Here is a 24,159-nt window from a genome sequence, read left to right as displayed (position 1 = left end):
CAAAAAGGTACGGTCAGACTTTCAGGAAACATTCCTCACACACAAAGAAAGAAAATATGTTAGGTGGACATGTGTCCGGAAATGCTTACTTGCCATTTTAGAGCTCATTTTATTACTTCTCTTCAAATCACATTAATCATGGAATGGAAACACACAGCAACAGAACGTACCAGTGTGACTTCAAACACTCTGTTACAGGAAATGTTCAAAATGTCCTCCGTTAGTGAGGATACGTGCATCCACCCTCCGTCGCACGGAATCCCTGATGCGCTGATGCAGCCCTGGAGAATGGCATATTGTATCACAGCCGTCCACAATATGAGCACGAAGAGTCTCTACATTTGGTACCGGGGTTGCGTAGACAAGAGCTTTCAAATGCCCCCATAAATGAAAGTCAAGAGGGTTGAGGTCAGGAGAGCATGGAGGCCACGGAATTGGTCCGCCTCCACCAATCCGTCGGTCACGGAATCTGTTGTTGAGAAGCGTACGAACACTTCGACTGAAATGTGCAGGAGCTCCATCGTGCATGAACCACATGTTGTGTCGTACTTGTAAATGCACATGTTCTAGCAGCACAGGTAGAGTATCCCGTATGAAATCGTGATAACGTGCTCCATTGAGCGTAGGTGGAAGGACATGGGGCCAATCGAGACATCACCAACAATGCCTGCCCAAACATTCACAGAAAATCTGTGTTGATGACGTGATTGCACCGAAGTCAACATTACCTTCCTTCTATTGGGCCAACTCACGGTGAATCGAGGAAGTACAGTACATACTGACAAAACTAAAATGAGCTCTAACACAGAAATTAAGCGTTTCCAGACACATGTCCACATAACATCTTTTCTTTATTTTTGTGTGAGGAATGTTTCCTGGAAGTTTGGCCGTACCTTTTTGTAACACCCTATATATACAGGGCTATTACAAATGATTGAAGCGATTTCATAAATTCACTGTAGCTCCATTCATTGACATATGGTCACGACACATTACAGATACGTAGAAAAACTCATAAAGTTTTGTTCGGCTGAAGCCGCACTTCAGGTTTCTGCCGCCAGAGCGCTCGAGAGCGCAGTGAGACAAAATGGCGACAGGAGCCGAGAAAGCGTATGTCGTGCTTGAAATGCACTCAGTCATAACAGTGCAACGACACTTTCAGGACGAAGATCCACCAACTGCTAACTCCATTCGGCGATGGTATGCACAGTTTAAAGCTTCTGGATGCCTCTGTAAGGGGAAATCAACGGGTCGGCCTGCAGTGAGCGAAGAAACGGATGAACGCGTGCGGGCAAGTTTCACGCGTAGCCCGTGGAAGTTGACGAATAAAGCAAGCAGGGAGCTAAACGTACCACAGCCGACGGTTTGGAAAATCTTACGGAAAAGGCTAAAGCAGAATGCCAGTTCGGCATTTCTTAAACAGGAGATTGGAAAACAGATGAATCGGTCGTGGTGGAGATCATGATCAGCAATTCATATCATGGCCTCCACGCTCTCCCGACTTAACCCCATGCGATTTCTTTCTGTTGGGTTATGTGAAAGATTCAGTGTTTAAACCTCCTCTACCAAGAAACGTGCCAGAACTGCGAGTTCGCATCAACGATGCTTTCGAGCTCATTGATGGGGACATACTGCGCCGAGTGTGGGAGGAACTTGATTATCGGCTTGATGTCTGCCGAATCACTAAAGGGGCACATATCGAACATTTGTGGATGCCTAAAAAAACTTTTTGAGTTTTTGTATGTGTGTGCAAAGCATTGTGAAAATATCTCAGATAATAAAGTTATTGTAGAGCTGTGAAATCGCTTCAATCATTTGTAATAACCCTGTATATATATATATATATATATATATATATATATATAGAATTTTGTGTGTATGTTTGTGTTTGTTTGTGTGTCTATCGACCTGCCAGCGCTTTTGTTTGGTAAGTTTCATCTTCTTTCTTTTTTTATATATATATATATATATATATATATATATATATATATATATATATATATGCCTGTTAGCTGTCTAGTGCCTGCACACTCCGTCAGACAATGCTCCTCTCTCGTACGCTGCGATCCCTTCCCCTTCCCTGCCCGCTGACACCAAGCAAGTGTCTTTCGAGTAAAATGTCTCCCCTGTACTGGAATACACATAATGGACGTACGAGTACAAGTTGTAGGCACACAGCTGACGACATATGGAAGTTTGGGTATGGCTGTGAGTCATGCCCACATAGCCAATGGAAGATGACCCATCACAATATCCGGGAACTTCGGCTTTGAGCACGTGTCCGGCAGAAATTTTCATTGTTGATTGGCGACTCCATAGTGTCCTCTGCACTACGACCAGATAATGGGTATACTTGGAAGAAGAGACAGCATTGGTCGTATATTTTTGTTTATTATCGCAAAATCGATTTTCGGTCACTTAGTGACCATCTTCAGTGCTGTAATATATAACTTAAATTAGTAAGCACTGGTGTCAATAAGCTATGTGATCGCCGTAAGCTTATTGACACCAGTGCTTACTAATTTAAGTTATATATTACAGCACTGAAGATGGTCACTAAGTGACCGAAAATCGATTTTGTGATAATAAACAAAAATATACGACCAATGCTGTCTCTTCTTCCAAGTATACAAATTTTCATTGTTGTCGTTCTGTTATCCAGCTGACGGTTGTCCATATTTGCCACTGTGAATACATTTAGGCCATCCGCACACACAGCAACTGAAAAGCAACGCGACAGGTCGGCGATGTCTGGTTGCAGACTGGGTCGCAACTCACCTCCACCTATGGTGCAGCTCTGCAGTGAGAAACTGCAGTTGCCGTTTGTGAGTGTGAAGGAGAAGGAGTATTGTTTGTTGTACCCGAGCATCTTTTGATTACACAGGACACGTTGAGTACAGATTCGGGCTCAGAAGAAGATGTGGCCGTCTGTTCTTATTACTTACGAATGAAAAAAAGAAAGAAATTCTGGGTCCATCCATACATTCACAGAAACATAAACTGCAGGCTGTTTGTAGCAGCAGAGGATCTGCAACAAACAGATGTTATCAGAGCTGTTTGTGTCCTCCACAATTACGTATGCAAACGTGAAGGTGTAGAATATGCATCAACACATTTGCAAGAAATCATGAACCCGCTAATGATGATACAGTATTTCAAGCAAATCATAACATTTCATTTTGTGCTAATTCATCAGCAATTGTATTGACAAATCATTTAGCAAATGGCTTTTGAACCCCACATGCCTCTCTTCTGTGGCAATGGAACTACCGTACTTGAATGTTCATGTTGACTACACTCAACTTCTGTGAATGAATAAAACCTACATTCCTGACTTAAACGTGTTGCCAATTACTTTTATTTTGAAAACCTGGACAGGATTACAAGTATACACATGGAAACGTGGTGATAGTGGTTTATGCTCTATAAATCATTTGATTTGAACACCATTGTACTTAACACACATCATAGATTTGTGGCATCTCTGTCTTTTCCCACCATTTTCAGGTTTGTTTGGGTACAACAATGCAATTTTACACAATGGCATTGTCACACAAAGAATACTCCAGGTATGATTTATATACAGGGTGTGTCAAAAAAATGTATACACACTTGGAAGCGTCATACAAAATTTATTTCCCATTCTACAATGTTAAATTCCTGGAAATGGAAAGCTTAAAGTCCAATTGGAAAAATAAATGTACTTTGCAAATGTGACTAATGTTCAAACTGGTGGCCTTCAGCATCAATACATTTCTGAGTACGAGTCACCACTGATTCCGTACATCGTACCAAAGTGTCCAATGACATTTCTGCGCACACCGCCTGAATCTCATTCCAAAGTATGTCCAGGTTACGTGTTCTACGTTTGTACACCTCATCTTTTACTGTGCCCCATAAGTAGAAATCCAGTGTCTTGAGGTCTGGAGAGCGTGCAGGAAACTCGATTGGTCCCCTGCGTCCTATCCACTGGCCTGGCACATTGTGATCCAGGTATGCTCGTACGTCCCTATGATAGTGCGGCGGGGCGCCATCTTGTTGGAAATAAAACTCATCATTGCCGTATAATGCACGAATGGCAGGGAATATGGAGTCAGCAAGCATTGTTAGGTACGTTTCTCCAGTAACAGTACCTTCAAAGCGGACAGGTCCAATGAGTCCCCTTGCAGACAAACCACACCACACATTTACATCAGGCAAATTCACAGCCTTTTCAACTGTAATGTGAGGATTATCTTCAGCCCAGTACACACAATTGTGCCTATTGACAGTTCCATTGACTATGAATTGGGCTTCATCCGACCAAATTATGATGCTACCCATAAATCCCGGTTCACGTCTCACTGTCTCCTGAATCCATTCACAAAATTCTAACCTTCGATCTGGATCGTCGCCACTTAGCTCTTGCACCAGCCTTGGAATGTACACACAAAACTTGCACATTACTTTCACATGCCGCTTGCATTGAAGATTTTTGAGGCGAACGCTGAAACAGTTCAGAGACCACAGTTGTGGAATCATCACTTGTAACTGTACGAGGTCGTCCTGATCGACCTTTATGCACATCACACACCGTTCCCCGAATTTCGTGTAATTGTTAACCTTGAAGGTGGTTCTGTACCGTACTCACTTCTCCACTGTCTTCGAACCGCAGCTACATTCTGAAACTTCCAGTGTCACTTAATTATCTGCTTCCACACTTCAAAGCTCAAACGCCTGTATGCCATGTTGCAGTTACTTCCTTGCCACTGCTGCCACCTGTTGAAGAAACATAACATTAGTTTCTCACAGATATTTAACCTTGTAGAACGGGAAATAAATTGTCTATGACAGTTCAGAGTGTGTATACATTTTTTTGACGCACCCTGTATATATTTTTTACGTTTGTTGCCACTGATTTACTGGTAATTTTATTTTAAGCAATAGATATATATACCTGTCATGTGAACTTCTTTACCGACTTCATTCCATGGCTTGTCTGTCAAATCTCTCCTGCAGTAGCCTGGAAGCTTCTAATTATATAAAATGGGATGTTTTTCTCCTTGCTGCACTAAAGTAATGTTTAAAACTTTCTCATTCATCTTCACAATCGTGTAAAAAAAAGCTGGTGTCGAGGACACAACGCAACTCGGATCGCTCGCAACACGGGCGCCGAGTCGTGTGCAGCTGGTTGACTGCAAGTGATGTGCTGTCTGCGGAGCTCCATGTAACAATATAGGAAATGGCTCGGTTGCCAACTGGTGTCGGCAACGGGTTGCATTTGAGTTGCTGCGTGTGTAGAGGGCCTTAATGTATTTCATAACAGCTGTAGTCACTGGAGCGCCTGTTCCTTTGGACGCGCATCCATCTCCGAAAGAACTTTGGATTGTCTACATCTACATCTATACTCTGCAAGCCACCCAACAGTGTGCAGCGGAGGGCACTTTACGTGCCACTGTCATACCTCACTTTCCTGTTCCAGTCGCGTACGGTTCGCGGGAAGAACGACTGCCGGAAAGCCTCCGTGCGCGCTCGAATCTCTCTAATTTTACATTCGTGATCTCCTCGGGAGGTATAAGTAGGGGGAAGCAATATATTCGATACCTCATCCAGAAACGCACCCTCTCGAAACCTGGACAGCAAGCTACACCGCGATGCAGAGCGCCTCTCTTGCAGAGTCTGCCACTCGAGTTTGCCAAACATCACCGTAACGCTATCACGCTTACCCAATAATCCTGTAACGAAACGCGCCGCTCTTCCTTGGATCTTCTCTATCTCCTCTGTCAACCCGACCTGGTACGGATCCCACACTGATGAGCAATATTCGAGTATAGGCTGAACGAGTGTTTTGTAAGCCACCTCCTTTGTTGATGGACTACATTTTCTAAGGACTCTCCCAATGAATCTCAACCTGGTACCCGCCTTACTGACGATTAATTTTATATGATCATTCCACTTCAAATCGTTCCGCACGCATACTCCCAGATACTTTACAGAAGTAACTGCTACCAGTGTTTGTTCCGCTATCATATAATCATACAATAAAGGATCCTTCTTTCTATGTATTCGCAATACATTACATTTGTCTATGTTAAGGGTCAGTTGCCACTCCCTGCACCAAGTGCCTATCCGCTCCAGATCTTCTTGCATTTCGCTGCAATATTCTAATGCTGCGACTTCTCTATATACTACAGCATCATCCGCGATAAGCCGCACGGAACTTCCGACACTATCTACTAGGTCATTTATGTATATTGTGAAAAGCAATGCTGCCATAACACTCCCCTGTGGCATGCCAGAGGTTACTCTAACGTTTGTAGACATTCTCCATTGAGAACAACATGCTGTGTTGTGTTTGCTAAAAACTCTTCAATTCAGCCACACAGCTGGTCTGATATTCCGTAGGCTCTTACTTTGTTTATCAGGTGACAGTGCAGAACTGTATCGAACGCCTTCCGGAAGTCAAGGAAAATAGCATCTACTTGGGACCCTGTATCTGAAATTTTCTTGGTCTCATGAACAAATAAAGCGTGTTGGGCCTCACACAATCACTGTTTCCGGAATGCGTGTTGATTCCTACAGAGTAGATTCTGGCTTTCCAGAAATGACATGATACGCGAGCAAAAAACAATTGTAATTCGTAATAACACAGGCACTGCAGTGTTGTGTCAACTACTAGCTGCAAATTTAGGGGGCTTACTGTGAGAAGATAGACTTTCACGGTGTAATTATTCTGGTGTGAGGTGGGGGTATAACAGCGTTTTGTGAAACTGTGGAACTGTTAAGAGAGGTTGTTAAAGAGTCTGGAGCATGCCTTTATTATGTTATCGTCAGCTGTAATCAGTATTCAGTAGCCCTGTACATCTAAATCTGAAGTTCTGATGAGGATTTAAAGCCTATGTATACTGTTAAATATAGCGCTCGACTATACTTCGTTCGTCATAAGAATAAACCTGATGCAAACAAACACAAACGAGATGATCGGTCTACAGCTGTAGCTCTCGTGCACTGGTGTTGTTACGCTCTTGGAAACTGATCTAACTTACGTTAGATATCTTATTACTATGTCACTGTAAATGAAACTTTTAAGACATTCTGATGTATTAACAGCTGTCAACGTTTTTCTGAATCATACTTTAGCTACGTAATTTTTTATTTAAAACATCATGTACAGTCACAATCTCTGTGTTCTGATTGTCTTCCTTATCAAACATACCATAAAAACGATTGACACTGCTTCCTGCCTCGTAGTGAAATGCACACATGGAATATGGTTAATGGCGAGAAACAGGTTGTTATTAATGTTTTTTGCAAGATTACAGAGAAAAATTGGCTTGACATTCTTTTGAGAGACACTGTCTACTAAAAATAAAGGAGTTAATATTAATTTATGCATGGTGTAATTGGTGGTATTGTTGTAAATTGATAAATGTGTATGCCTGCAAATGGCAGTTTGAAACCCATTGTGATCTAGAATTGTTTTGTTCCATTTGAATACCTAAATTATTTAAATATGAAATTCGTCAAATGTATGGTAGTGAATGCTTCATTTTTCAAGAAAAATGCACGTCTTCTAGTTTCTGATTACATATCGCTCACAAATTTCTGGTTTCCATTACAAATACACATTCTTAATTATTGACATTTTATAAAAGATTGTTGAAGTTAAGGAAACATTACACAATTAAATTTTTTGGAGAAAAATTAAAAATCAAATACTCTTTGTTTGACTATGCCTATTGTTTTGTAGGACAGATGGGGTCTCAGTAACGCTGTTGCCCCATATTGTTGGTGAGTCAACGTACATGTAATGCACAGCATGATACATTTCCTCATTATCATACTTGACTGTACTTGGTCCATGCGGAATGAAATCCAATGAGGTTCCAGACAACGCTGAAGAATACATAGTGTAACATTTACATGAGGTTTATTCTTGTGACGAACGGAGTATAACATGAGATAACTGAAGCAAAAGCTCCATAGGTATTAACAGTTTTATTGATTACACTGGTATTACAATTTAATTCAGTCTTAATGGTAGTTAATGAAGCTCAGATTTAAATTTGTCCAAGTCCAAGTTTTGTTCTCAGTCATCTGCCAGATTAATACATAGTTAATTTTGTGGTGCAACATCTGGCACAAATTATTATACCTAACTAATTGCCTTCCAGCTGATGACTGTTAAGATTAAATGTGTTCCATGTAAATTGTTTTGGGAATGTACAGGGTGGGGGGGGGGGGGGGGAGTACTATGTGCAGGAGGGGGAGGGGGGAAGGAGCGCACCCTAAATCAATTAATGTTTAAATGATTTTTGGAGAAGTAATGTTGTCATCTGAATCTTTAGCACTCAACAGTGGAATTCCATGCAGGATCTCCAGGCAGTAAGTAAAATTTGTTACTGCTCTGAGTTTTCTTATCATTGGTGTTCATTTTATACGCATGAAATGTTGGCTCACAGCTCAACCCAGCTCTATCATTTCCCTGTTGCTACTACAGCAACAGTTAGCTGTTTTGTATATTCTTCAGCAGTGATCTCTGAAACAAAGCTTTCTGCAAAGCCATCCACAACAATTGTCAGCTGGAGTTTTTCAATTTCACCTTCGTGATCACAATCATTCTTCTGTGTCAGAGGAACTGTGTTGAAATTGGAGCTGATAGAAAATAACAGAAGGAAGAGTTTCAAAAGACGAGGAGTCGATGTTTGTAAAGGAGGAAAAACAACTGTAAAAAGTATTTCTTTGTTTGATTTTCTTTTTTCTGCTTTGTGCTATTCAGCTTCCTGCAGCACAACTTGCACCACATTTGCCGTAACACTGTTGGAACATCCACATCAAATAAGGATAAAAACATAATTTCAGGAACTAAGTAACAGAGATGGTTGAAATTTTTTGCACTAGGGCCTTATTGTTCTCGAGTTCATATTCTCATAATTTATCAGTTGGTGCTTGAATAGGAAATCAACACAAGTTGCTTCAATTGCTTGAGGATTGAAACCAGACTCTATGTAAATTCGAACGATAAAAATACTTATTCCTGTTAAAGAGAATTTTTTATGGGATAACACAAACTGATCTTGAAAGAGGTGTACCATGATTTTGTAAACTACCTCTACCAAGCTTAAATATGTTTCTTATTTCTATTTGTGTTGTTTCTCTATTTTTGTTGTGATGCAGTGGAAAGAAGAATGATTCATTATTATGTTTTACATATTATGCTCGAATGCTTACAGAACAAACATTAAGACAAAACTCCTTTTCTATCACTGATTTTGCACTTAATATCAACTCCACAGAGATCTTGTCCTTTTTCTTTCTTCAGGTGTGATATATTTGGCTGTTACGTCTTCTTGTTCAGTGTGTCCACTCTCAGTATTTACAAGGGTCATTCAATAATTAGAGAGACAAATTGGTTTGGGAAAAAACTGTTAGTAGGGTAAGTTTGGTACTTTTATGTCTTCAAGTTAGCATCACTGGGATGAGCCCTGATCAGCTGATTTATCAATGTTGTTTTGTTTATAACCTCAAAAATACATTTCAAGATGGTGAGTCTGCTTGAAACGTCCAAATTAGTTGAACAAACATTCTCTTATTTGTTTCTTACTTGCTGAAGGCGAGAAACCAGTGAATATATGCGGTAGAATGTGTAAAGCTTATGATGAATGCTGTATGAATTGCGTAAATTTTTACAAGTGTGTAGAGCAGTTCAAAAATGGTCACGACTCAGTGACTGACGAACACCGTTCTGGTCGACCAGTTGCAGCTTCAACTCCCTCACTTGAAAGTCGATTTCATGACATCATTCACGCTGACCGCCGTGTGACTGGAAATGATAGTTGATAAGGTTCAAGTTAGTACCGGTACAGTTCATAACATTATCTGTAACAAACTGAAGTACTGCAAAAAATGTGTGAGATGGGTCACAAAGGAGTTGATGTGGCTATACAAGGAAACAGGGTTGAGAGTGTGCACAGAGATAAATGAATGTTACAAAAGAGAAGAGGAGCACTTCCTCAACAAAATTTTAACTTGTGATGAAACTTGGGTTCACTATTATGAGCCAGAGTCGAAAAAGACGAAGCACGGAGTGGAAACACACCAACTCACCCGTCAAGAGGGAATTCCAAACCCTAGCATCAGCAGGTAAAGTCATGTTGACCTTCATACGGTTGTATCCAATATGGAGAAACAGAAATATCACATGCAAAACTATAATTTCTATTATCAGTACAAATGTGATGGATATGAATGTGAGCAGATCACCGGTGTCACTTTTGTTCATCTTACTGCCGGATACGACACCATCAATTACAGGAAACTCTTAAGAAAGATCTATGCCACCACAGAAAACTCCCACCTAACACAGTTTATGAGATGTCTGCTACAAAACGGACATTTCTTTGTTATTCTAAAAAACAAGAGGAGCCGATGGAGGACACAGAGGAATGGTATCCCTCAAGGAAGTGTGCTAGCTCCACTGTTGTACACTATGTGATCAAAAGTATCAGGACACCCCCAAAAACATACATTTTTCATATGAGGTGCATTGTGCTGCCACTTACTGCCAGGTACCCGAATCAGTGACCTCAGTAGTCATTAGACGTTGTGAGGGAGCAGAATGGGGAGCTCCGCAAGAACTCACGGACTTCGAACGTGGTCAGGTGATTGGGTGTCACTTGTGTCCCACACTCCTAAACATCTGTAGGTCCACTGTTTCCGATGCGATAGTGAAGTGGAAATGTGAAGGGACACGTACAGCACAAAAGCGTACAGGCCGAACTCGTCTGTTGAGTGACAGAGAACGCCAACAGTTCAAGAGGGCCATAATATGAAATACGCATGTATCTATCCAGACTATCACACAGGAATTCCGAACTCCATCAGGATCCACTGCAAGTACTATAACAGTTAGGTGGGAGGTGAAAAAACTTGGATTTCACAGTTGAGCAGCTGCATATAAGCTACACATCATGCTGGGAAATGGCAAATGACGCCTCACTTGGTGTAAGGAGTGTAAAGATTGGGCGATTGAACAGTGGAAAAATGCTGTGGCGATACGATGGCAGGGTGTGGGTATGGCGAATGACCGGTGAACGTCATCTGCCAGTGTGTGTAGCGCCAGCAGTAAAATTCGGAGGCGATGCTGTCATGGTGGGTCATGTTTTTCATGGAGGGGGCTTGCACCCCTTCTTTTGTGTGGCACTATCACAACACAGGCCTACATTGTCATTTTAAGCACCTTCTTGCTTCCCACTGTTCAAGAGCAATTCAGCTATGGCGATTGCGTCTTTCAACACGACCGAGAACCTGTTCATTATGCACAGCCTGTGGTGGAGTGGTTACACGACAATATCATCACTGTATTGGACTGGCCTGCACAGAGTCCTGACCTGAATCCTCCAGGACACCTTTGGGATGTTTTGGAATGCCTACTTCGTGCCAGGCCTCACCGACCGACATCGATACCTCGCCTCAGTGCAGCATTCCGTGGAGAATGGGCTGCCATTTCCCAAGAAACCTTCCAGCACCTGACTGAGCACCTGCGAGAGTGGAAGTTGTCATCATGGCTAAGGGTGGGCCAACACCATATTGAATTGCAGCATTAGCGATGGAGGGTGCCACGAACCTGAAAGCCATTTTCAGCCAGGTGTCCAGATACTTTTGATCACATAGTGTATGTGCATTCTCCAGCTGTCTTGGTGAGTAGATTTTTTTATCTATCCAGTTACATCTTTTTGTCAAAAATGATTAATGAAATGAAATGAAAGGAAATTAGTAGGCACAATTCGTATTGTGCTTAGCTTTTAATCCTCCCTACTTGTCACATTATTGTGCACTGTTTATGGCACAAGTCGTAGAGCTTGCAACCGATAGAGAAGAATCTGAGCAGGAGGACGGCTACAGGAATTCTTTAGAAGATGTGTGGTAAGCAGGTTGTCTCATTTGCGCTAGGGAAAGTGATCACAGACGTTTTTTTCCTAAAATCCACTGTCTGTTAATCCTGGCGTGTCTTTAAGGTGGTAAGTTTCACTTACTGTAACCCAGTGTGTAACTTATGAGGCTCAAATCCGCGTTTGCTATAAGGCTATATTTTACCACCCAGTCTAATCTTTGTTACAGTCTCCAGTCACTGTCAGTTAGGATGTTTTTCTTTCAGTATATTATGTGGCTGTGGGTGGTACACCATTTCTGGTAGGTGTGTTGTGGATAGTGCCCAATGATATGCGAACAAATAGGGCAAACTTGTTTGTGGCATTGTCATGGGCACATCTAAAGACTATGGCACCTTTCTACTGTTCTGTCTCATCTCCACATGAACCTATTTTGCTGCGCTGATTCCGTACAACCAGCTCTTACGTACTCACCATTTCACTGCCGTAAATTACAGTGGCAGTGCAGGCTCAAACAAGTTCCTGGTACCAGTTTCACACCGTGTACAGACTACAAAGCGACTGTGAGCTCTTTTGAAACTCTGTTGTAATTGAGGGACCGCATACTACTCGATCATTTCAAGGTAATTGATGGCACGGACAGTCTCTGCCACAAAAAAGATGGGCTGATAATGTTATACCGATGCCTGAAAGCTCGCTGTGTCTCTACGACACTCAAAATATGACACATTAAGTCCGATTTGTTGTTGTGGTTTAACGACAATTTTCACTTAACACTCGAGACACACTGAGCATGCTGCCTTGTACACTGAGCTACGTACAGTGTGTTTCTGACATCTGATGTTGGTACTATGAACAATAAGCCATTGGCTTGCCTCCTGGAGCATTGTCACTAACTGTTAACTCCCATCACTTTCATGTATGTTACGCTACTGACCATTAAATTTGCCACACCAAGGAGAAATGCAGATGATAAATGGGTATTCATTGGACAAATATATTATACTAGAACTGACAAGTGATTACATTTTCACGCAATTTGGGTGCATAGATCCTGAGAAACCAGTACCCAGAACAACCACCTCTGGCCGTAATAATGGCTTTGATACGCCTGGGCATTGAGTCAAACAGAGCTCGGATGGCGTGTACAGGTACAGCTGCCCGTACAGCTTCAACACGATACCACAGTTCATCAAGAGTAGTGACTGGCGTATTGTGATGACCCAGTTGTTCCGCCACCATTGACCAGACGTTTTCAATTGGTGAGAGACCTGGAGAATGTGCTGGCCAGGGCAGAAGTCGAATATTTCCTGTATCCAGTAAGGCCCGTACAGGACCTGCAACATGCGGTCGTGCATTATCCTGATGAAATGTAGGGTTTCGCAAGGATCGAATGAAGGGTAGAGTCACGGGTCGTAACACATCTGGAATGTAGCGTCCACTGTTCAAAGTGCCGTCAATGCGAACAAGAGGTGACCGAGACGTGTAACCAATGGCACCCCATACCATCACGCCGGGTGATACGCTAGTATGGCGATGACGAATACACGCTTCCAATGTTCGTTCACCGCGATGTCGCCAAACACGAATGCACCATCGTGATGGTGCAAACAGAACCTGGATTCATCCGAAAAAATGACGTTTTGCCATTCGTGCATCCAGATTCGTCGTTAAGTACAGCATCGCAGGCGCTCCTGTCTGTGATGCAACGTCAAGGGTAACCGCAGCCACGGTCTCCGAGCTGATAGTCCATGCTGCTGCAAACGCCGTCGACCTGTTCGTGCAGATGGTTGTCTTGCGAACGTCCCCATCTGTTGACTCAGGGATCGAGACGTGGCTGCACGATCCGTTACAGCCGTGCGGATAAGATGCGTGTCATCTCGACTGCTAGTGATACGAGGCCGTTGGGATCCAGCACGGGGTTCCGTATTACTCTCGTGAACCCACTGATTCCATATTCTGCTAAATGTCATTGGATCTCGACCGACGCGAGCAGCAATGTCACGATACGATAAACCGCACCGCACTAGGCTACAATCCGATCTTTATCAAAGTCGGAAAGGTGATGGTACGCATTTGTCCTCCTTACACGAGGCATCACAACAACGTTTCACCGGCAACGCCGATCAAGTGCTGTCTGTGTATGAGAAATCGGTTGGAAACTTTCTTCATGTCAGCACGTTGTAGGTGTCGCCACCGGCGCCAACCTTGTGTGAATGCTCTGAAAAGCTAATCATTTGCATATCACAGCATCTTCTTCCTGTCGGTTAAATTTCGTGTCTGTAGCACGTCATCTTCGTGGTGTAGCAATTTTAATTGCTAGTACTGTATAGTATTTCTTACTATGCACGATATTGTTAAGGCACAGTGTGCGGCGACAGAGGAGATCGTGAACACTGCAATGCAATAACACACAATGATGTCTGTATTTGTTTGCTATCTGTGTTTGTGAAAAATGATACCATATGTGGTTTTTTGTTGTGGTAAAAGCATGACCGAGTACCTTTATACAGGCGATAGATGTAAGTCAACAATGGAATGTGGTGACAGATCTGAAAAGTGGCACACACAGTCCTACATCGCTCATCTTTTTTGGGTGTAGTTTTGTGATGTAGGATCTATGTCGCTCATCTTCAAAGTGTTAAGAGGCTGACTAATATTTGGTCCTGTGAGCTTGTAAACAGTCATTGTCAGTATAATGAACAGGGTGTATACGACCCGGGACAACCGGGAGATCCGGGAATTTTTCGGAATTCCGGGAATTTTTCATTGTTTTAGTTTTCAGTTAAATTTTTGTGATTTTGACGGGTAAGAACCAATAGTCTAACAAAGGATATTACTGTATCCCGCTTCTGCAGAATAATACTGCAGCAGCAAAACATGAACGAGAGAAAAAAAAAACGAAAATAAAACTTAAAGTCGCAAAGGAAATACACCATGTACAACAATAAAACACAGTGCTCATACAAGCGTTGCCAACTGCAAAGTGTGTCAAAGGCTTCAGGAACACTATGGAATGCTTCATAACAACAAATTGCCTCCGATGAGCGTGACGTCACAGCTGTTTACTTTAGATTCGTTTGAGCCGTTGCGGGCGGGCTCTTGTGCATCTGCAGTTGAGTCGCGTATGAGTAGTACCTTCTCCCGCTTCTGGCTCAGACTGTGGTAGGGCGTGACTATCTAACATGCCCCGGTTCGCAAATATTGGAGATCCGGGGCTCATCCACAGAGCAGTCTGACAAGGGAACCTCCCCATCGCACCCCCCTCAGATTTAGTTATAAGTTGGCACAGTGGATAGGCCTTGAAAAACTGAACACAGATCAATCGAGAAAACAGGAAGAAGTTGTGTGAAACCGTGAAAAAATAAGCAAAATATACAAACTGAGTAGTCCATGCGCAACATTGGCAACATCAAGAATAATGTGAGCTCAGGAACGCCGTGGTTCCGTGGTTAGCGTGAGCAGCTGCAGAAGGAGAGGTCCTTGGTTCAAGTCTTCCCTCGAGTGAAAGGTTTACTTTCTTTATTTTCGCAAAGTTATGACCTGTCAGTTCGTTCATTGACGTCTCTGTTCACTGTAATAAGGTTAGTGTCTGTGTTTTGCGACCGCATCGCAAAACCGTGCGATTAGTAGGCGAAAGGACGTGCCTCTCCAATGGGAACCGAAATGAATCAACCGATTCCTCCACAGGAAAACACGTCTGATATATTCTATACAACACTGGTGACGGCATGTGCGTCACATGACAGGAATATGTTGTCGACCCACCTAACTTGTACTGTTGGTGAATGGGTAAAAAGATTCTTCTACCTTGCCCGATTTCGGTTTTCTTGTGGATGTGATAATCACTCCCAAAAAAGTGATGAAAACATAAGAGTTTGTCACATAAACTGAAAATAAAAAATTAAAGTTTTCACTCGATGGAAAATTTGAACCAAGGACCTTTCGTTCCGCAGCTGCTCACGTTACCACGAGACCACGGCGCTCCTGCAATCCCAGTGTCCTTGATGTTGCCTATCCTCCCATGAACTACTCAGTTTGTATATTCTGCTTATTTTTTCACAGTTCCACACAACTTCTTCCTGTTTTCTCGATTGATCTGTGTTCAGTTTTTCAAGGCCTATCCACTGTGCCAACTTATAACTAAATCTGAGGGGGGTGCGATGGGGAGGTTCCCTTGTGAGTTGCAGTGGGGAGTCTCCACGTGACCCGTGTTTACGTTTAATGATTTTGCTGCTTCCTCTTCATTTATTGCTCTCACATTAAATGAAAACAAAACGGATATGGCCGGGAGCTATCAGATGAATTAAAATACGTTCGGATAATTACGGAACGCTAAAATATGTTATTAGTATCAGGTTTTATCTCCACCTTTCTGACAGTCAAGCATTAATCGCCTTGGAGAACAATGAAGTTATTTTTGTCAGTTTGCTAAAGAAATTTGGGGTTTATTAATCTTTTCCGCTGGGGCAGTCAATTTATTTGAAAGGAAGTGTTTAATTCCATGCTATGGGCTAGTTTCAACTGCTCGCTGCGTTTCAAAAGTGCATGTCTTTATCTTCTAGCACGTATGGCATTATGCCATAATAAAGAACCAAAGATAGAGATAATATAGTACCGGTACTCAAGAAAATTTACGTCCGAATCTGGACGTACGAATGTGCACTTTAAACCGAATTACGCATTGTACTATGGTTCACGAAATTCCGATGTTCTTGGAGTATCCTCTGATGTCTTGTTTCTTTTATGACATAGTGTAAGATCTTTTAATGTTTTACACGTACAAACACACGGCCTTCCTGCATCATTGTAGCTGCGCAAGTGCGGTGACGCCTGTTTCTGCCGCTCTCTGGAAACTGCTGAAACGAACCTATTTCTAACAGGTCACGGGAAAATATTGCGAATGGTTGTTTGAAAAGCGTTTCTTTCAAAGTAAATTTCCTTTTATGCAAGATGAATTACGTGCGGGAATGTACGATGAATTTCTTCAATCACTGAGCGTTTGACTCTCATTTAAAAATCAAGTCTTTGAGAACGTACATTTAGAGAAATTTCGAACTCAGAAGATCAGACATTTATGTCTTTATTAAAAATTTTACTGACACATTTGTGTGGTGTACCTTAAAGTGTAAAAAGTGTAACACGCGCAAAAGAAAAATCAACATTATATGTGAAAGCTTAGCTCCTCCTGCAGTTTATTAATATTCGAGACCGATATTGTATGTGAAAACTTCGATTTTCTTATAGTAATGCTGTGTATGGTAATTTAAACCACGAACTTTTCCTTTTTGTGTGTACGCGCTACTTAACACCGAGCGAGGTTGCGCAGTGGTTAGCACACTGGACTCGCATTCGGGAGGATGACGGGTCAATCCTGCATCCTGCCATCCTGATTTAGGTTTTCCGTGATTTCCCTAAATCGCTCGAGGCAAATGCCGGGATGGTTCCTTTGAAAGAGCACGGCCGACTTCCTTCCCTGTCCTTCCGTAATCCGATGAGACCTATGACCTCGCCGTTTGGTCTCTTCCCCCAAAAAATCCAATCCAAGCTACTTAACAGTGATGTTGCTATAGGCTGACTACATCACGTGTCCTACGCTAGAAGATCCGCTGTCGCCGGCTGGCGAGATCACGTGACGAGCTATGACTGGCTACAAATGCGCATTGCAATCCTGATTTCAATGCTTCGGAAAGTAACATGCGGCGTTTGGTGGAATTTAAATTTACACTTTCGTAATACGAAGATATGCAGTGTACATGTTGCTGCACATCAAAGATCTTTCCGAAACTTTTTTTTTTTAAATATATAGTGAGTTTGGTTTTCTAAAGGTCCGGGAAGTTCTACGCCGCTTTATAAAACCATAACCATTCAAAGGATTAATAAGTTTTACAGTTCCGAGGAAACGTATACTGCCACTTAACACGGAAAAAGTGTATTTTCACCCGGGAGAAAGTGTAATCTTAACCGGGAAAAATCTGGGAAATTTTTTTCTTCTTGTCCCCGTATACAGCCTAAATGAAGTATAGTTGTGCAATTAAAATGAGAGCACCATTGTGTCGAGAATTAGTGCACAGACACGGTTTGTCTGCCTTGCAGGACAGTGACTGCTCCACTGCTGGTGCGGCCGTACAAGACGTGGTCCAACTTCTGGGGCGCACTCACCTCGGACGGCTTCTATGCTCGCTCCACAGACTACATGGACATCATCAACAACGACAGGCGGTGAGTACCGCAGAAGCGTGCCTGTAGTGGGTGGCAGTTGTACGCCTAAGTGCCACATTTAACTGCAATGGTGGAATTATTGCTGACCTGACCAAAGTTCTGTACATATTTCAACACTTTCTTGGCTGTGCTTGACGAAATGTTTATTGTATGAAAATTTTCAGAGAGACAGAATGTCTGTCCAATACTAACCTTCAGGAGGTAAAATTCTTCGAGAAGCAGTCACAAAAATAATGTTATGTAATAAATTTTTGTAATTTCTCCATCGTTGTTGTTGCTGGCATCTTAGAGGAATGCAGCCGCAATGTACTGGGGAATTATGAAGTCCAGGAAACATTAAAAACAAAGTGTGATATCGCCCTCCTGGTCCCAAATGCTGTTAATGTGTAGTGTGTGCAGAATTCCACGGCCATTACATGCGCAGATGGCAGGGCATACATGCGGAGAGTGGTAGTGGTGGGAGATGCAGGCTGCGGCTGTAGGGGAAATGCCGAGTGCTGGAGGAGAGCTGCTGCTCTAAATTGAAGCTTAGACTCACATGTTTTGTAAATGTGAAGGGGGGCCCCTTCACACCTGCATTTGCACGGTGATCCTTCAAAGAGATCTGTCACCTCTGCTTTGTCTAGTAACTAAAAAGAATTCTTCCAAAAATCCATCGATTTATTTTCACCTGGCGCGTTAACTGCTTTTTAAGTTTCAGAGAAGGGGACAAATTTTTAGTAAAACTTACACATATCTGTTGTTGCCATTTTGAAATGTTCTTCTTTTACCAATACTCGGCAGAGTTCACCCAGTGTCAATTTGGAAATTTGTGGTAAGCTCTTATGGGACCAGGAGGGCGCTGATATGAAACTTCCTGGCAGATTAAAACTGTGTGCAGAAGAGCTGCTATGAAGTTTGGAAGGTAGGAGATGAGGTACTGGCAGAATTGAAGCTGTGAGGACGGGTTGTGAGTCGTACTTGGGTAGCTCAGTCGGTAGAGCACTTGCCCGCGAAAGGCAAAGGTCCCGAGTTCGAGTCTCGGTCTGGCACACAGTTTTTAATCTGCGAGGAAGTTTCATATCAGCTCACACTCCGCTGTAGAGTGAAAATCTCATTATGGCAACATCTCATTCGAGAAATCTTGTCCACCATTGTGAGAATGTTGAGAGGCACCATATTTCTGAAAGATGGAAACCTTGCTGTCAGTAGAAGGTTGTAGCACGAGCAACAGTTGCAGCGTGTTGAGACATGTGGGTTGGATAAAAATTTGGAAACACTGTGAGAAATCTGTGCTTGATGTTCAATACGGGTGGTAGGCAAGTCTGCAGGATGCGCTGCCCCGTTCGACCTCGAACAGCACCTATGCAATATCCTCGGTACGTTCCAGGTATGAATGCTGGTCGGAACAATGTTCTGTGTGGTTGTGGGTGCATTATGTTGGAGCTAAGTGAATTCAAATGTAGTTCAATTGTTGGTGCTCGTATCGTGGGTGCTTCTCTAACCAAGGTGGTTGAACTGTTTAGCGTTTTGAGAAGCACCATATCAGAGATTTACCATGTTCTGGGGAAGTGCAGAACATAGTCTGTTAACTCACAATGTGGACGAAAGTGCGCATTGAGTGATCACAATGGACGGTCATTGCAGAGGACTGTGACAAAAAATAAAAAGGCGACAGCCGCGAAACTCATTGCAGAACTGAATGTAGCTCTCACGAACTCTGTCAGCACCAAAACAACACGAAGCTAGCTCCACAAGCAGGGAACTGCAGAACGAGGTCGAAAATCTAAAATTATGCAAATGGCTGAAACAGGAAAATGTGTTTCCAAAGCCATAAAACCTGGAGTATCTACCAACGGAAGAAAGTTATTTGTTTGGACGAGTCCTGCTCCACACTGTTTCCAACTTTTGGCCAAGTTTACGTCCCCGAGAGTGAAACGTGGCAGGGGTTTGGTGATGGTAAGGGCAGACATATTGTGGTATTCCACAGGCCCCTGGTTACTATGCAAGGCCGCATTACTGCCAAGGTTTATGTAACCATTTTGGCTGATCAGGTCCGTTACATGCTACAGTATTTGTTCCACAATGGTGACGCTGTGTTCCCAGAAAACACAGCCTATGTCAACACATCTCGCATTTTCCGCAACTGGTTTTGTGAGCTTGAGGATGAATCGTAGCATCTCCTCTTTCCGCTACAGCCACTAGGTCTCACCATTACTGAACCTTTGTAGTCTATTTTGGAGAGAAACGTGTGTGATCAGTCTCCACCTCCATAACATTACTTCAGCTTGCCACTGTTTTGCAGGAAGAGTGGTACATGAAAAGCGTACAGGATCTGTATTTATCCAATTGGAGATGACGGGAAGGTGGTTTTTGGATGCCAACGGTTTTCCTACACTGTATTATTCACATTGGAGTATTGTGTTTGTGGTGTTTTCATGTTTTTATCCACCCCTGTAGTTCACTCAGCGAAGAAGAAGGATACGCAAGCTGTCTTATTGGACAGCTCATATACCACGTTAACTTACCCAGAATCCTGGATGCATTTGATTGATGCGTGTGGATTCGGTGTCTCCCATATGTGTGTCATTTTAATTCATCTACATCTATGAGATTTGAGAATGAGATTTTCACTCTGCAGCGGAGTGTGTGCTGATATGAAACTTCCTGGCAGATTAAAACTGTGTGCCGGACCGAGACTCGAACTCGGGAGCTTTACCTTTCGCGGGCAAGTGCTCTACCAACTGAGCTACACAAGAACGACTCACGCCCGGTCCTCACAGCTTTACTTCTGCCAGTACCTCGTCTCCTACCTTCCAAACTTTACAGAAGCTCTCCTGCGAACCTTGCAGAACTAGCACTCCTGAAAGAAAGGATATTGCGGAGACATGGCTTAGCCACAGCCTTGGGGATGTTTCCAGAATGAGAAATTTTCACTCTGCAGCGGAGTGTGCGCTGATATGAAACTTCCTGGCAGATTAAAACTATGTGCCGGACCGAGACTCGACTTCGGGACCTTCGCCTTTCGCCGGCAAGTGCTCTACCAACTGAGCTACCCAAGCACTTGCTCGCGAAAGGCAAAGCTCCCGAGTTCGAGTCTCGGTCCGGCACACAGTTTTAATCTGCCAGGAAGTTTCAGTTTGATCTATGAGATTTATTCAAATGGAACCTGGTCAGTGCGTCTACCTTTGCCTTACACATAAGGTGGCACCACGTAACTGCGGGTATGATGGCGCCATCTATTGGTAGAGAGACTGACATTTGATGTTGCAAAACGCCAGTGTGGTTTCACGCCGAAGAGAAGGTGGTCACACAAGTTATCGTCCACTACCAGGCGTGCAGACGAGTAAGCAGGAACAGTGAGTAGTAATTCGATTTTTGGCGGCGGAGGGAATTGGAGGCCGTGAAATGTATCGACGGATGAAGGCTGTGTACGGTGAGTACAGTCTGAGTCGTTCAAGTGTTGTGGAATGACGCAAATGATTCCTCGAGGGGTGCGAGTCACTGGAAGGTGATGCTCGTCCTGGACACGCTCATCGTGCCGTCAAGCCGGAAATGGTTGCGGAAGTGAATGCTTTCGTCTCGGACAACCACAGAATCACTGTGGACGAGATCCGTCGATTACTGGGTATTAGCGCGTGCAGTGGGTTCCCCATCAACTGACTGCCGGGCAGCGCAATACTCGAATGGTGCTGTCTTTGAATCAGGGTGCGATTTGTACTTTTACCAGTGGGGGGGGGGGGGGGGGGAGGGGGGGGATGTCTTAGGGGGTTAGTAGAATATATGTTACTAGCTTGGACCGTGGCGTTACCCATGGTTAAACAGCTATTTATAAATAGATGTTAATGCCGAGACTCACTATTGACGCGTATGCGCTATCAGAAAAGCCATCCCTTGTTATATCTTTAAAAGTACATTATAGGTAAAGCTCATTTACAAAATCATCTACGTACGGGTACAGATATACAAGGGGAATTCAAAAAGTAGAGGCACATTTGTGAAAAGTTGTACTTATTCTAATGATAGAAAACTGAAATATATTAATAGTAAGACTTATTAAAAACATTCAGTATTCGGCTCCACAAATTTATATGTAAAGTTGTACTCCAGTGCGTGGGAAATAAACATCCCAGGTTGGATTGCAAAAGTAAAACCAGAGGAGGGGATGGTCTGATGCGGAGGGGGGGAAATCCTCCCCTGCAAATCGCACACTGCTTTGAATCATCTGCAACGCTATCGTGAGGAGGAATACGGCTTTCCGTCGCGTATTGTCACAGGTGACGAAACATGGTGTCACGATCTTGAACCGTGTAGTGTTTAGTGAAAAAGAAAAAGATTAGAAAAGAAAAGAAAAAGGTTGAAAATGTGGGAAGAAATGGTGAATAAAAAGGGTTTTTTTTAAAATCATTAATGACCGTGAAAAAGGGAAAGAATAAAATGCTAATCAGACTTCGTATTACAGAAAAGCTATCGGACTTCGTGATTCGGAAAAAGCTATTGTTGGGGTGGTCCTTGCGTTTCTGAGCAAAAGTCAAACCAATTTCCACTACAAAAATTATTTGAAAGAGGACAGAGAATAACAAAATGTCATTAACAGGGGGAAATGGCGTAGATAAGAGTTTATTCATTATCATGTTAATATGTCTTCTCTCGTGCGGCGTTCAGGTCTTGTTCTCCGACAATCTCCTGCATCATTTCTGCACGAAAAAGTCGTAGCTGCTCCAAGATCTTGCAGTAAATTTCATCGCTCAGGAATTACTAATGTCTACCAATGAATACCATCTTGATATTGAATGCAATGTATTTCACGGCTACTTCCATCCTCCAAATTTCATACAAGCTTCCACAATGCTATATGTCTGCACATCAGTAAGTTTTTACGTCTTAATCAGACCGAGACTAACGAATAAGTTTTTACGTGTGAATCATACCAAGACTAGCTCTCAAAAGACAATAGCGGGTAGAAAACAAAAAGGGTTACAATTTTAGTGCCTTCATTTTCTTATATACACTGCTGGCCACCGTAAATGCAACACCCTGAAGGAAGCATCCGTATCAAGTGAAATTTACACCATGAGTTTGCAGCGATGAGATATGCAACTGATTAGAATTTCAGCGCAGACGCACATCACGCGCGCCTGTGGCGCCACCTCATAGCGCCATTTAAGGCTTGGCGATTTCGACGAGTGTACGTTCGGCACGTGTGTTTACCTTGTGGTTGTTTCACAAGACGATCAGTTATGCCTCGTAGACAACAGCGAACATCGTTTGATCAAGTATCCGAGTTCGACAGAGGAAGGATAGTGGCTTACCGAGATTGTGGATTATCATACAGAGAAATCGCTACTCGTGTTGGGCGGAACCAAACAACCGTAATGCGGATATGTGACCGTTGGATGCAGGAGGGTACGACGGACCGACGTGGTCGATCGCATTCACCTCGGTGCACCACTGCACGTGCTGATAGGCAAATTGTGCGCATGGCAGTGACAGATCGCTCAGTGACATCCCGAACCGTAGCACAGCACATTGAGTCTGTAACGCATCATCCAGTGTCTGCGCGTACCATTCGACGCCGTTTACAGCAGAGTGGTCTGTCCGCAAGACGTCCATTGCTTCGTCTACCATTGACGCAGAACCACAGACGTCTCCGTCGCCAATGGTGTGATGACAGACGGATGTGGACGGCAGAATGGAATGACGTTGTCTTTACTGACGAGGCACGCTTCTGTCTGCAGCACCACGATGGTCGGATTCGAGTGTGGAGACACCGTGGAGAGAGGATGCTGGACAGCTGCATTATGCACCGCCACACTGGTCTTGCACCGGATATTATGGTATGGGGCGGTATTGGATATTACTCTCGCACGCCTCTAGTACGCATTGCCGGTACTTTAAATAGCCGGCGCTACATATCCGAGGTGCTGGAGCCAGTTGTCCTTCCTTACCTTCAGGGCTCGGCCACAGCCATATTTCAACAGGATAATGCGCGACCACACGTGGCACGCATTGTCCAAAGGTTCTTCGTCAATAACCAGATTGAATTGCTTCCCTGGCCGGTTCGCTCTCCAGATCTTTCGCCGATAGA

The 24,159-nt window shown here is 43.2% G+C and overlaps 1 protein-coding gene across 1 annotated transcript in view; it reads left to right on the top strand.

The window, feature by feature from the left end:
* Positions 1–24,159, top strand: part of LOC126427387 (procollagen-lysine,2-oxoglutarate 5-dioxygenase) — a 460,163-nt gene that overhangs the window by 254,437 nt on the left and 181,567 nt on the right. Inside the window, exon 10 of the mRNA XM_050089740.1 lies at positions 17,967–18,092. Within this exon, the coding sequence (XP_049945697.1) occupies positions 17,967–18,092 (126 nt within the window). The remainder of the gene's footprint in view (positions 1–17,966; positions 18,093–24,159) is intronic.

Source organism: Schistocerca serialis, chromosome 11 (assembly GCF_023864345.2).
Source record: "Schistocerca serialis cubense isolate TAMUIC-IGC-003099 chromosome 11, iqSchSeri2.2, whole genome shotgun sequence".
NCBI classification, from domain to species: Eukaryota; Metazoa; Arthropoda; class Insecta; order Orthoptera; family Acrididae; genus Schistocerca; species Schistocerca serialis.
Note: the sequence above shows the minus strand (reverse complement) of the source record. Positions and strands in the feature narration are given on the sequence as shown.